Below are 13,355 nucleotides of genomic sequence, written 5' to 3'. Positions count from 1 at the left end.
AGTTAGGATTTTGCTTTAGCTAAAAGTTGTAAAATAATGTATGGGCAGCGCTAACACATTTTGTTAGCCACATTTAATGTTGTGATCGTAATTTTGGCGTTTTGCTTGTTATGCTGCGGAATGTTGGGCATTTGGGCATTTTGGGGCTTTGGCTTTTGCATTGCTTTAATTTTATAAATAACATTTTTGGTTATTTTAAAAACAAAGCTTCAGCGCCAAGGCCATTTATTTTCATGCACAAAATATTCTTTTTATATACGTTCGATAAAAATGCTTTGTTAGTGCTGAGCCGCCGCCATGGTAGCATTTACGTCATTTGCCGAAATCCGTTGAAATTTGACAAGAAAACGAGTTTCATGCTGACCCATGGGGAAGTTCCCCCGCCACCAGACAAACAACATTGAAGCGTGCTCCAATTGCGCGCACTTCGTCCGGCTCCACTTGGCTATTGGCCATTGGCCACTGGCTCTTGGCCAGACGTCTTGCTCTACGCAGTTCCGTTTCATGCTCGGCCGTACAAGCAATTACTAAATAAATACATCAATTAGAGCGCCAACGCGCAGTGACCTACACGACGCAACGTCGAACGCTGAGCGGTTCTCAAGTGCAGCTTATAACTGCACTGAGAGAAATGTGGGCTAAATTCTGTTTGAAACTGATGATGATGATGCGAATGATTATTATTATGATTAATCATAAGGATAATAAAAATAATTTTTATTTATTTATTTATGAATAATCACAAGAATATTAGCTATAATTTGTATTAATTTTTTTTTATTAATGAAATAAAAATATTTAATATTGACATAAAAGGTAACGTAATAATGATAATGACATTTTGACTGATATTTATAAAAAATATGATAATTAAAAATATGTAAACAATAATTTATATTGTAATATTGATGACAATGACAATGCCAATATGTAAAATTATAAATATATATATCATATTATTAATAACAATAAAAATAATAATAATCAGAAATTAAAACAAATATATATTGTCATCATATTAAAGGCAGGCCCTCTACATTTTTTTTTTATATGAACTTTAACTTTGTTTACCAGCTCATTCCGATTTCGCTCAGTGCAGTTAACGGCCACATCAATACACTTCAATCGCAGACAGTCGCTAAATTAATTTGCATTAGTTATTAAGGCCAAGCGGCGCTTGGCTGGATTTTGGGGCGTTCTATGAGTTTCGCATTGAATTGAGTTGTCTATGTCTATGGGGGAAGACGCTCACCTGTTGCCCCATCAATCAGCTGCTTAAAGTCGCACTCGAGTCGAGTCGACGCGCGACCTCACCTCCACGAATGCACCTTAATAATTTACCCACCTAAGCGCGTAAATAATGACGCGTTTCTTTACAATTTTGGAAAACTGATTAAACATGTTTATTATGTGTCGCACTTGTGTATTTACGCTTTTAACTGCGCCTTTCGCACCACCTGTCCAATCTGTCAACTGTTTCAGATCGTCGCTCATTACAATGAGTCGGAGTCTGTTTCTTTGTTACGTTTTGTTTGTTTGTTTGTGTTTCTTTTTTGCGTTATTTGACAATTTAATTGGATTAAATTCATTAGCTGTGACGCTTACGCCCTGTGGCTCACAAACTGTGCCAGTGACTGTACAACTGTGGTGCGGAACGAGGGGAGTTTGAGCAGAATCAAGCGGATGAGCTTAATGCAAACCAAAACAGCGTTTCATTTAAGATATGTCAACTGAGACTCCAGTTCATATAGGCAGCTATATAATATGATGATCCACTCAAGCTGCATCCGATATATAATCTATTTCATGCTAAAAATAAATGCATGTACCAAGCTTCAACAATATATAGCAGCTGAGAGTCCAGTTATGATAGTAGTTAATGTAGTTAATTTTTGTTTAAAACATTTATTTTCTGCATTTACTTTACCGTTAGATTTAAACAATATTCAATCTTGTTATGGGCAACTACTACAAATACTTAATTGTCTACGCTTGACACGCTTACTACTAATAATTTGCATTAATTACACACCGTAATTATAATAATTATAATTATAATAATAATCATCATCATCATCATCATCGTGATCGTAATATAACGTAATAATAATCAAACTTTTGCATATTTGTTCATACGGAAATTAAAAACGGAACACGCTTAATTAACACACATACAGCCATACATACATACATAGATACACACACGCACACTCGCTCACACTCACACTCACACACATACAATTTAATGCTATTTGTAAATGTTTCGTTAATTTGTTTGTTGTTTCTTTTTACAATGCTTTTGTTGTTGCTTTTTAATTTATAGCTTAACTATATTTTTAATTGTTTTTTTTTTTCTCTTTATGCTTAAAACTATTTAACTTAAACATTGATTTGATTTTTCGTGAAACGTGTTGAGGTTATAAATTCCATTTTGTGTTGTGGTTGTTGATCTTGCAAAGGATTCAAATTTGGAAATATATTTTACAATAAAATTGAACTAAGAACTGAATCTTCTCTTCGTGTTCTCTAATAAAAACAAATAAAAAACAAAAACACTTGCAGTGCTAAGAAATTGGATAGAGTTGCAAAAAGTTATGAAAATATCGAACGAAATACTCTAATGGAGGGCCTTCTCTTATCTCTCTTCTCTTTTTAACAATACAAGCTACAGCTCCCGGGCTGAACGATTTTCGAGAACTCCCTAGCCGGACTGAACAATTTTCGAGTAATCTTTCTACATAATGGGCTATACATGGATTGGAGCAAGTAAGGCGGGAGCACGTTCGCATTTAACATCTTAAATGCAGTTGGGCAAACAGTTTTCACATAATGGGATCCGGACCCTGGCCCTCTAGATCGGAAACCTGACTCTGATAGAGCAACGCATCTTGATACGCCTTCTTCACGGCCTTGCGCTCCGCTGGCTTGCGCGACTCCACCAGCTTTTGCTGGTCCAGCTGCTTGTCGATGCCCAGGATGTCCAGCTTATTGGCGGGCAGCCATTGCCACGTGCGTTTCACGTCGAAGAAGAGCACCAGAAAAACAACATCGTCTAGACAGTTCTTGCGCAGGGCCAGCACATCCGTGGGTGGGGCCGGCAGTGGCACACCATTGTAGACGAATCCCTTCGGCGTTTTGGGATCCAGTATCAGTGCGGGATACCATGGATAGCCACGGCATTTGGCCCACACCAGCTGCAGTGGCTCCAGCGCTGCCTTCTGGTTGCTATTGTTGTGGCGCACGTGCACCTCGGTCGCCGCCTCCTCCAGTTCGTGGTGCGCCTTGCTGGCCTTGTTGTTGTTCGTTACGGTGGTTGCTGTGGTGGTGCTTCTTCGCGACTTTATGCTGTTCACTAGAGGCGACGCATTGGGCGTGGCTGATCGCAATTTGCCCGCCTTGCGCAGCACCGGCGGCGGCGTTGCCGTTGAGCTGGTCGATTCGCTTAGATTGTTGCGCCGCTTGCCACGCCCACGAGCGGCTGCCATGGCACCGCCACGCCCTTGCAGCGGCGTGGGCGTGCTGCGCGTAACTCGCGCATTTTTCGCATCCAGCTGGCGCTGCTGCTGCTCCTCCTCATCCTCCTCGTCATCGTCCTCCTCCTCATCATCGTCGTCGTCGTCGTCGCTGTCGGAGCTGCTGTCGCTGCTGCTAATCGCCATGTTGCCATTGCCCTGCGTATTATTCAAGCTCGCGTGCTGCAAGTCCATGGCATCTGTGGTGCAGTCCTCCTGCGAGTCGTCGCGCATCGCATGAGCCTTCGTACTATCCGAATCGCCGTCGTCGCTGTGCGCATCGCCATCGCTCGCCTCATCGCTATCGAAGTCCGAGCAGCTGCCCGACATGCTGAAGTCCGAGCAACTGCTGCACGGACTGCTCGACTGGGAGGGTGCATCGTCGCTCTCGCTAACGTCCCGCTGATTGTTGGCTCGGTACACGCGGAAGCTGTCTGGAATGCGCTCGAATGGCAGCGCCGGATCCGCCGACGCTAAGGCAGGTATGGACTGAGCCGTGGTCGGCGTCGTCATCGTCGTTGCTGCTGCCGCCGCCGCCGCCGCCGCTGCTGCTGCCGCTGGGTTCGGTGACTTCTTTGGTGACGTCGATGGCAAACGTCGATAACGCGGAGGCCGCTTAGGCGACTTGGACATGCCCAAGCCTGCACCCAGGCTCAGGTTCAGCTTGTTGCTCATGGACAACGCTGCGGAGCTGAGGCTGGCACCTGCCACGCCCATGCCAACTACACTCACTGTGCTGTTGTGCGGCGTCAATGCAAAGCTGCTCATGGCCGTCGGCGTCGCAGTCGCTGCATGCAGCGAAGCATTCATTGCGCTGGAGGCGGCGGTGGCTGCGGTCGTCGTCGCACTCGAACTGGCGCTCGTCGACTGCGCGCCCAATGACTGCAAATTGTGGTGCTCCTCCTTAACAGGCGTCGTCAGTGGCTCCGATGGTCGCTTGAGCGCCGCCTGCGACTTGCGCGTCAATAAAATGGCCGTTCTAAAGGATGCGAAAAGCAATTGATGGGTTAATCAGAACAATTCAATAACGCCCGTAAGTCATTTCACGAGATTATAAGCCACCTGACTTGGAAATACCCTTTACCAAATATAAATCTTATGCTCCGACCTATTTATCATGTTCTCAATTTTGTTATTCTCATAACTTAATCTCACGAAAGTAGCGGCTATGATTCATATAATTTTAGATTGTGAAGCACGGAATATCTTCTCTTTTTGGATAGTTCAAAAAACCCCATCTTTGGATATTTATCTGAGGCACGCCCTCTTAATCGTAACTTTTTGGCCGTACTTTCCCTATACACACTCACTTTTTGGGAGGTCCACTGCAGCTTCTGCTACACAATTCAATTAAGAGCTACTGGGATAACTACGGAAGTAATCCTACTATGTTATGTATATAGAATCGCTATCTTATCCCTCATACAAACATGCTTAACTATCCCATGATATATAATCCTACAATATTTATAGCAAAAATCAGAGCTAACACTATATCTACCTATACTATACATAAATATATGCATATTATTGTCAACTCTTAAATATCTGACATCCGCCTATGCTCGACTCATTTTAAAACATATACAGACAATATTAAAGGCCTCGATCTCTTTTAACGCACCTTCGATTGATGCCCACGGGTGAGCTGCTATTGTTGAGACTCTTGACAGGACTGCAGGGCGGCGTTTGAACCATATGACCAGTGTCTTTGCTGACATTATCGTCTGCCAACGAATCGTCATCCGAGTCATCCTCGTCGTCCTCATCTTCATCATGTTGCTGGCTCTGCGGCGCATCCAGCGACTCATCTAAGTCCATGGCGCTGCTATTGAGACGCTTGCGCATGCGTTTCTTTGAGGGCTTCACTCGCGTCTCTTCGTTGTCCTCGTCGCTTTGTGAGTTTGCGTGCGTTGCATAGCGCTAAAAGGGATTGCCATTAATCAACTAATCCACTTGGAATATGTACAATTGTATACTTACCGCTGCAAAGCGCGCCTTTTGCAGGGTTTTGCGCATTCGATTGATTTCCAGACGGATTTGCTTGATCTTCTTCGCCCGATAGCTGGGATTCTTGAGCACCTGTGCCTTGTCGGCCAGTATGAGCAGCTTTTGCACCACATCCTCGCTGGGCGGCGCTGACAGCAGTTGTCTTAGTTCCTGCTCCACCTCGCCCTCCACATGGTCCACATGGATGCGTTGTCCACGCTCCAGCAAGCCATCCCGCTGCAATTCCTTTCGCAGCTGCACGAAGAGCGGCGCTGCTTGATCTCTCATCCGAATGCCAGCTCTATAAAACACTGTATCCTTGTTATTGTACGCCAGACAATTCTGTATCATCAGATCAAAGTCTGCTTCCAGCTGTTCCAGTTTCGTGTAACGGCAATCCTTGAGCTTCGCGCGCATGGTGCCCAAATCCATGGGCTGTTTGACTATGTCCATATAATCGGGCACCTCGTTGGTGTTTACGGGCTCTCGGAATATCTCCATGGTGTCGCGTGTTTCCAGCGCATCTAGGAGCTTGCTGAGAGCCGATTCAAGCGGATTCAGTTGCAGCATTACCACTTCCTCAGAGATTTTCACAAATGCCACCTTGAGCTTTTCACGCTTGCGCACCAGCTCACAGAGCAGACGCGCTCGTTCCAGATCTTGGCGCAAGCACTGCCAGTATTTGAGCTGTCGGTACAGTTCCTTCGGGGCCGGCGAGCCTTCGATGCCGTTGCGTTGGATCACCCCATGATTGTTGCCCTGGCTCTGCAGCCGGCGCAGCAGCGGAACTCCGTTGCGATAATGACGCTTCAACGTCCAGTAGGCAATGATGCGATCAAGGAATTCCTTCTTCTTCTGCATGTGCACCATGCCCGCGATCTCGTGAACACGATCCGGTGGTATTGTCGGTATTAGCACCACGGGCGCCGTTGAACGCTTCTTGGCCAGCGCTTTGCGCGCCTCGCGCATCTTTAGACGCGTATCCTCAAAGTCGGGCACATTTGTCTTGAGCTTTGCGTCGGCGGGGGTATGGGCGTGGCAGTAGGCAAACTTCTGCACATGCACCGAGCTATCGTTGTGGCCATCCTTGACCGTGTCCATGGTCATATAGAGGCCTGCCTGCTGGGCGCAGGTGACATGAAAGGCGGCATAGCAGCTGTTCCGATGGCACTGTATGCAAGCACCCAGACCCTTCTCTTTGCACACATAGCAGGTGAGCCGCCACCGAGCAGCCGGTATGGTCTCAATAGAATCTGCCGGGTAATGAACACAAATTTGCATTTAGATCTATGTTATTTTGTGGGGTATTTGAGCGGCTTACCAATTGGCTCCAGGAACACGGTATTGGCGAAGCGCACCTCTGGTATCCACAATGCACATACCACGTGCGCCCACTGGCCGTGATCCGTTTGCTTAAATGCTCCGCCCGCGTTCGGACAGAGCACACAGTTGACCGCCTTGCTGGGCGATTGAAGGCAACGACGGCACAGCCATTGGCCTTCGGGTATGTAGGGCACACCGTAGCAATCCTGATGCACAGCCAGGTTGCACATGTCGCAGAAGAGTATCACGTTGGTGTTCTGGCACTCGCCATCTAAGCAAATGCAACACACAGCATCGTCATCCACCTCAACGCCAGTGGGCGTGCCATTTGCGGCTGCCTGGAAATGAGATTCCTTTTCGAGGCGGTCCATTAGCAACTCCATGGTATCAATGCTAACAGCATTGAGATTTTGCTTGGCGCGCAGCTCGTTCATATGCTCCAGCCAAGCGGTATCCTCTTCGTCCACATCATATTCTATCTCGCCGTCCAGCTCCTCGGCCGACTTCTCAATGAAGCGATAGTAGGCCAAGGGCCTGGGCGGCGCATCAGGCACATTGTAGTCATTGATCTCACGGACATTCGCAACGGGCACTTGCACCTGTGCCCACGCTGCATTCTCCTCCAGTGGCGGCGCGTCAGCATTCAGTATACAGCCACGCTCCACCAGTTCGGCAAACTCCTCATCGTCGACCAGTGGCAGCGGTTCATCAATACCCAATCGTACACTCTTGCCATCAATATTGAAGGTAACCGTACCCTCCTGCTCATTGTACGAGACCAAAGATTCCGGATTCGTAGTGCTCCTACCATTGCCGCAACCATTTTCTCCTTCAGAATTACCACCACCTCCGCCACCGCCGCCACTGCCGTTGTCTTTGGGCGTTGAGTGGAGCGCGCGTGAAGAGCGCGCCCTTTTTCGATTGGGCTTGAGAATGGGCGTCAGGGGCTGTGGATTGTCGTGGTCGTAATTGGTGAGATGGCCCTGGAGGCCAACCAATGTTTTATAACTGCGATCACAGTCGCGCACCGGACAGGCGAACGGCGGCTGGGACTGTTTTGATTTCACACCTTTGCAGTACTCCACGACATCAAAGTCGAGTCCCATTGCTGCTGCTGCTGCTGCTGCGTGTTCTATTTGTATTGGTGTTATTCCTGGTGACAAGTGGTGTCTGTGTACGACGTGCGGCTTCTCATATATACATCTTACTTGTTTGTTAACGCAACGCGCGCGCGAAACCCTTGTTTACCCTTGTTATTACTAAATTTTCGCTGGCTTGCGAATTTCTAGCGAATTTTAACAATGTATTTGAGTATTTTACAGCACCGGTTCGGCCAGCATGCCTGCTATTTGGCTAACAACACTGCGCATATCATTCGATATACTCGATATTTTCTCATCGTATGCAAAATTATCACCCAAAATGTATAATAAACACAAAAACCATAAGCTTAATCTGATTTGCGTAGTACACTTTGTTGCATAGGCTTGCTTGCAGTTCATAAAACACTCATGGCATTCGCCATCGATCGCCATTTTACAGCACTGCAAACATGAGCAGCTGCAACGAGCACATTTGTCATAAACAAAACTGCCGGTATCCATATGTCAATTTATTAAATGAAAACTATTCATTAGCATTGCAAGCATACGTTTAATATCGAATAAGCTAAAAATATTGAGTTAATCATAAAAAATTATTCATTTGCGCGGGAAAACAGCTGGGACAGTGCTTGTTAATATCGTCATAGCAGCGTGGAGTTGCCACTTTGTATCAATCGATAGTTGTATAGTTCATATCGATATTTTTTCATGTCATATCTCGCTTGTGTTGTAGGGGCGACGCGCTTCTCATTGCCGCCATTTGAAATAAACGGAAAGCAGTCGAAAAATAAAAGTTGTTCTGTTGTTAAATTATTTATTGCTCTACTTGTTAAAAGTTTGTGAACAGAATGGACGACCTACTGGGCGTAATGCAAACTGTGTCCAAACTCCATACAGAAATGGAAGCAATACGCAAGGTATACAAAGTAAATTTTACAGTTACATGAAGTAGCGACACAACTCATTTTTCTCACCAGACCCATTTCGAGGAGTTGGACCAGTTGTTCTTTGGCATAGCTTCCGCCATGGCGGAGGTGAAAATCACTGAAGTTGCAGCAGCAACAAAGCCCAGCAATAACAGCAGCAACAGCTCTATCACGCCGCAGCAGACGAAGAAGCGAGCCAAGCGTTTGACATCTTTGGCCGAGGATGATGGCGATGGTAAATTGTGAAATTGAAGTGAAATGTTCCATGCTAACTTATATACAAAATAGCACCCGCAGATGTCCCCGATATCCAGGTCTCACAGCGACAGAGCGCTCGCTTGGGTAACGCCCAGCTACTGGCTGCAGCTGACGAGGAGCAGGATGAAGAGGTAGTAAATACCACAGGCACGCTGATGCCACCACCGCCAGCGCCTGCGGCGATTGCAGCTGAGACCAGCATGAGCAGCGGACGGCCACAGCGAGCGGCCAAATTACGCTCTGAGAAGAACCTCAAAGAGCCGCCCCTAAATGTAAAACTCCGTCGACCCAGTAATGAGGAAATGGTCAAGATTAAGCTAGAGAGTGAGCAGCGTGCATCACAAATGCATACAATAAAACTTCCAAACGTTCCCACAGAAGAATCTGTGGCTGCTAAAGCACCAGCACCCGCTGCCGTCGGGTCAAAGGCAAAGGATAACGAGTTATCCACCACAAATCTGCGTGTGAAGGTCAAGCGTGAGAAAATGAGCAACGACAACGCGGAAGCTACAACAACTACGCTGGAATCAACAAAAACTCTCACAAACGAATCAACCATACTTTCTACAACAACAACAACAGCGAACAGTACAACAACCACAAAGAAGGGCCGCAAAAAGAAGGAAACCCACAAGCCCATCAAGGTGGAGCGCCTCAGCGATCTGGATAAGAATTTGCCAATCGCATCGCGTACACGTCGTGGCAGCAACAACACGCGCAACTCCCAGGAGTCGCAAACAGCTGCTGCACCTCAAGCTTCCATCTACGAAGATGCTGTAGAGGATGTGCCCACTGCTGCAGTGCCAACAACTGGTGTTGTAATGAACGAGACTGTAACCTTGCCCAATGCCACATTCGATGTCAATATGCCCACATCGAATGCCACAATGTGTCTGGGCGACAATCTGGCTGGCAATGCCACGTTCCAAGTGGAATCAGAAAAGGACAACTCGATGAAGACGGCGCGCGAGGAGAACAGTTTGCCCGATGGGGCGCAGGATACGAGCTTGTTGACCGAGGACGAGTCGTTGCACGAGCCGGCCAAACCAAAAGTCCCTGAGCAGCCAATACCCAAATCCCTGAAAGGCATCAAGCTGCCAGCGCGCACGCACGAGCTATTCAAGTAAGTGATATGCAGGATTACAAGTATTATAATAATATATATTTTCTTCTTTCAGTCCCTTGATGCAGAGCCCCGTGAAAATGCGCGTGGAGGCCTTTGAGAATGCTGCCCAAGCTCAAAGTAATCTACGCTCCAAACGCATCAAGGACGCTGTAGGTTTTTTAAAAAATGCTGTCTCACTCGCTTTTTTTGTATAATACTCCTTGTTTCTGCTTTACCAGGGCGTGACTGGTTCGAGTACAACGCCAGTCATTGGAAAATTACAGGCTCCAACGCTTGGACGTTTCCTGACTCCTACACAGAGCTCAACCGCAATTCTGACAAATTCAGCGCAGCCCAAGAAGGCGCCAATGAGTGCCTGCAAAGCTACAACCCTATTGAAAACCGCGACGGGTACAAATCTTAAGTCTGCCAATTCGGGATCCAACAAAACCTTAACGCGTGAGAACAGCGGTGAGGACTTCCGTAAGGGCTTGCACCAGCTGGCCGAGGAGCGTAAGAAGCAGCGGGAGCAGAAGCATTTGCAGGCGGCACAGTTGCGCGAGGCTAAAGAACGTGAGCGGGCCGAGCGTATGGCTAAGCTGGCCAAGGAGCGCGAGGAGAAGCGCCTGAAGAAACAGCAGGAGAAGCTGCTGGAGGAACGCAAACGCATGGAAATGGAGGAGCTGCAACGCAAGTTGAATCAACAAGAGGAAGCCGAACGATTGAAGAAAGCCAAGGCCAAGGAACAGGAACGCGAGATGCTGGCGCAAATGAAGCTGCAACAGCAGCTGCAGTCGGCCAAGGCCAAGAAAATGATGCCGCCACCACCGAAATCGAAATACACTTTCGAAATGCTGCACGAGGATGACTCCACCGATGATGAGGGCAAAGTCTCCTACAAGAGGCCACCGGTGCCCACCTGGAGTCGCTGTAAGCTACAATACATTATGTCATTATATCTATATACTAATGCAATTATTTTGCAGCTCACGTGCGTGGCGCAGGAATGATACTGCAAACCTTCTGCCCAACGGACATCATTGATAGCTTCTTCTCGGTGGCGCCACAGACGCCAGATCTGAAGAACATCTTCCCCAACATCGATCCCAGTCACTTGAAGCGGAATTCAAGTGTGCTCTGGTCCACGCCTCCACGCTACTCCGAGTTGCCCAAGTACTAGGCAAAGAAGCCAACGTGTTTTGTTTAACTTAAGTTAATATTCCAGTTTGCAATCAATTTATCTTATTGTTTCCCTCGGCCATTGCCGTTTTGTGTTTTACCATTGCTTCAGATTTAGTTTCGCTACACAAATTGTACTCAAATACATATATTGAATAAATTATGAGAAGATAGATAAACAAAGTTTTAACGCAGCGACCACTGACCGCAAAATGGAATCAGACGCTCAATGGGGAACCCTCAATTACCGTTTGATCATCATTCAATTTGACATTAATACCAAAGAGGCTAAGAACTATTAAAGCTGCCGACGTGCTCAATTATGGCCAGTTGTGAGGGTTTCCCTATTAACAGGTGGCAAACAATAATAAAAAAATAAATAAAAATAAAATGGAATAAAAACTGGTTAATACTGTGAAGGTAAGTGCACAGAAATTTCACTGGTCATGGCCAATGGGTTTTCTGTCTTCGATTTCGATTGTCTTCTTCTTATCACTTGTTGTTTTTTCTCTTTAAGTTTTTTTTTTTCCTCTTTGCTTGGCTGCCAAATGAGGTGACATGAAAAACGAAATACCGCCAGCAAGATTCGTGATCGGCTCCTCTTGTGTTTCATGCTCAGGTTGTGGCTGCTGCTGCTGCTGCAGCTCCTCCCACTCCTTTTGTGGTGGGTGCAAATGCAATCGTATACTCGTGGTAAGCCGCAAACGCAATTGTGACTCGTGTAATAGAGGCGGATTGCTCGGGCATCGACGGTGGCGGCGACGACAGCAGAGAAGACTCCATAGAAATGGAAAACGAAACATTTTCAAGCTTCGACCATAGAAGCAAGCGTAGGGTATATAAGGGACTAAGGACTCATAAGTATTGCAAGTACATACATGCATATAAGAGGATAATATTTTAAAAATAGACTAGTTTGTTGTTTATTGAATTTTCTGTTACAAATTGCCTTTCCTTTGGAATTGCCTTTCCAGCTGGAAGTCTGCGTATTTCTCTTGTTATTTTTGGCAGCACGTCACAAATTCATAATTTCATATGCATGTGTGTATGTTATTAATCTGAGAGTAACAAATGTGAATTTTTTTCGTTCCACTGTAAAAGTGTAATGGGAAGGGTAGAGTATATAAAATCATTGTATGCCAAATGCATGTAGTGTAAGCACACCACACACACACTATTGATGTACAGTTCCGTTAGATGCGCTTATATGAACTGGATATTCCGTTATAATTATTGTGTTTGTGTATACAATACAAAATTATGCAATATCAATTTATTAATATATTATAATCGTTTTTACACACAAATTTTCAAAAAAGCCAATTATTAAATGAAAAACAAAAATTCATTGTGGCCTGAAGCAAGCCCCGAAGCTACGAGGAAAACACATGAATTTAACAGCGTGTTAGTTAAATGCTTGAACGAAAGCAAAAAGTAGATGCAATCTACCAACAATGTATGTACATACATATTCGTCAGCAGCAATATTTGGATTTGACAATGAAATAAAATTACGATTAGAATTGTAATACAATCTTATTATCTAATTTATTCATAAATTCTGTTTCAACATGTATAGGGCATCGAAGGTCTCGCCTATGCTCAACAACTTCCCATTTCTTGTTTCCAGTTTTCATTTTCAATTGCTTAGCGGCCTTTGTCTTTGTGCACGCCTAATCTTGATCTCGTGCGTTTGCAATTTGCGCGGTAATTGTTGAGTACGCTGCTGATTGGAATTTAACTATTTCCCCCACACCGTCTCTCCCACACACACGACTAGAAGGCAGATGGGCGTAGAGAACATAGAGCAATTGAAGCCGGCGGCTTGTTAGCGGCGTTTGGGCAGATGGAAATTGGCAAATGCCAATCTGCAGTTGCCGCGATTAGTGGTTAATGTGCTGTTTAGGCCAATCTATTGGCAGTTACCTACAATTGCATTTTCGTTTTTTTCTTCTTTTTT

General features: G+C 45.8%; 2 protein-coding genes across 2 annotated transcripts; one reads left to right on the top strand and one right to left on the bottom strand.

The window, feature by feature from the left end:
* Positions 1–2,333: 2,333 nt before the first annotated feature.
* Br140 (bromodomain-containing protein 140) lies at positions 2,334–8,314 on the bottom strand. The gene is made up of 4 exons (XM_018106594.3): positions 6,823–8,314; positions 5,496–6,754; positions 5,137–5,435; positions 2,334–4,491 (listed from the first exon to the last, which is right to left on the bottom strand). Exons 1-4 carry the CDS (start codon positions 7,928–7,930, stop codon positions 2,823–2,825), a joined length of 4,335 nt encoding a protein of 1,444 aa, XP_017962083.2. The 5' UTR covers positions 7,931–8,314; the 3' UTR covers positions 2,334–2,822.
* Positions 8,315–8,474: 160 nt separating this feature from the next.
* Incenp (Inner centromere protein) lies at positions 8,475–11,578 on the top strand. Its single transcript, XM_018106596.3, has 6 exons — positions 8,475–8,844; positions 8,905–9,088; positions 9,142–10,234; positions 10,290–10,386; positions 10,456–11,146; positions 11,203–11,578. The coding sequence occupies exons 1-6, from the start codon at positions 8,776–8,778 to the stop codon at positions 11,394–11,396; spliced, it is 2,328 nt and encodes a 775-aa protein (XP_017962085.1). The 5' UTR covers positions 8,475–8,775; the 3' UTR covers positions 11,397–11,578.
* Positions 11,579–13,355: the final 1,777 nt, after the last annotated feature.

The sequence above is a fragment of the Drosophila navojoa genome, chromosome 5 (genome assembly GCF_054131105.1).
Source record: "Drosophila navojoa isolate 15081-1374.11 chromosome 5, UAZ_NAV_1.0, whole genome shotgun sequence".
Lineage (NCBI taxonomy): Eukaryota > Metazoa > Arthropoda > Insecta > Diptera > Drosophilidae > Drosophila > Drosophila navojoa.
The sequence above is the reverse complement of the archived record's forward strand: the minus strand, read 5'-3'. Positions and strand labels throughout refer to the sequence as shown.

Bases quoted from the DNA above. Each gene is read 5' to 3' on its own strand.
- Br140 (XM_018106594.3), bottom strand. From the start codon at position 7,930: ATGGGACTCGACTTTGATGTCGTGGAGTACTGCAAAGGTGTGAAATCA. The intron at 6,755-6,822 runs GTAAGCCGCTCA...ATTACCCGGCAG, and splicing joins CGTGTTCCTGGAGCCAATTG to ATTCTATTGAGACCATACCG. The intron at 4,492-5,136 runs GTGCGTTAAAAG...CGCATCCTTTAG, and splicing joins CCCGTGGGCATCAATCGAAG to AACGGCCATTTTATTGACGC.
- Incenp (XM_018106596.3), top strand. From the start codon at position 8,776: ATGGACGACCTACTGGGCGTAATGCAAACTGTGTCCAAACTCCATACA. The intron at 10,387-10,455 runs GTAGGTTTTTTA...CTGCTTTACCAG, and splicing joins CCAAACGCATCAAGGACGCT to GGCGTGACTGGTTCGAGTAC. The intron at 11,147-11,202 runs GTAAGCTACAAT...ATTATTTTGCAG, and splicing joins GGTGCCCACCTGGAGTCGCT to CTCACGTGCGTGGCGCAGGA.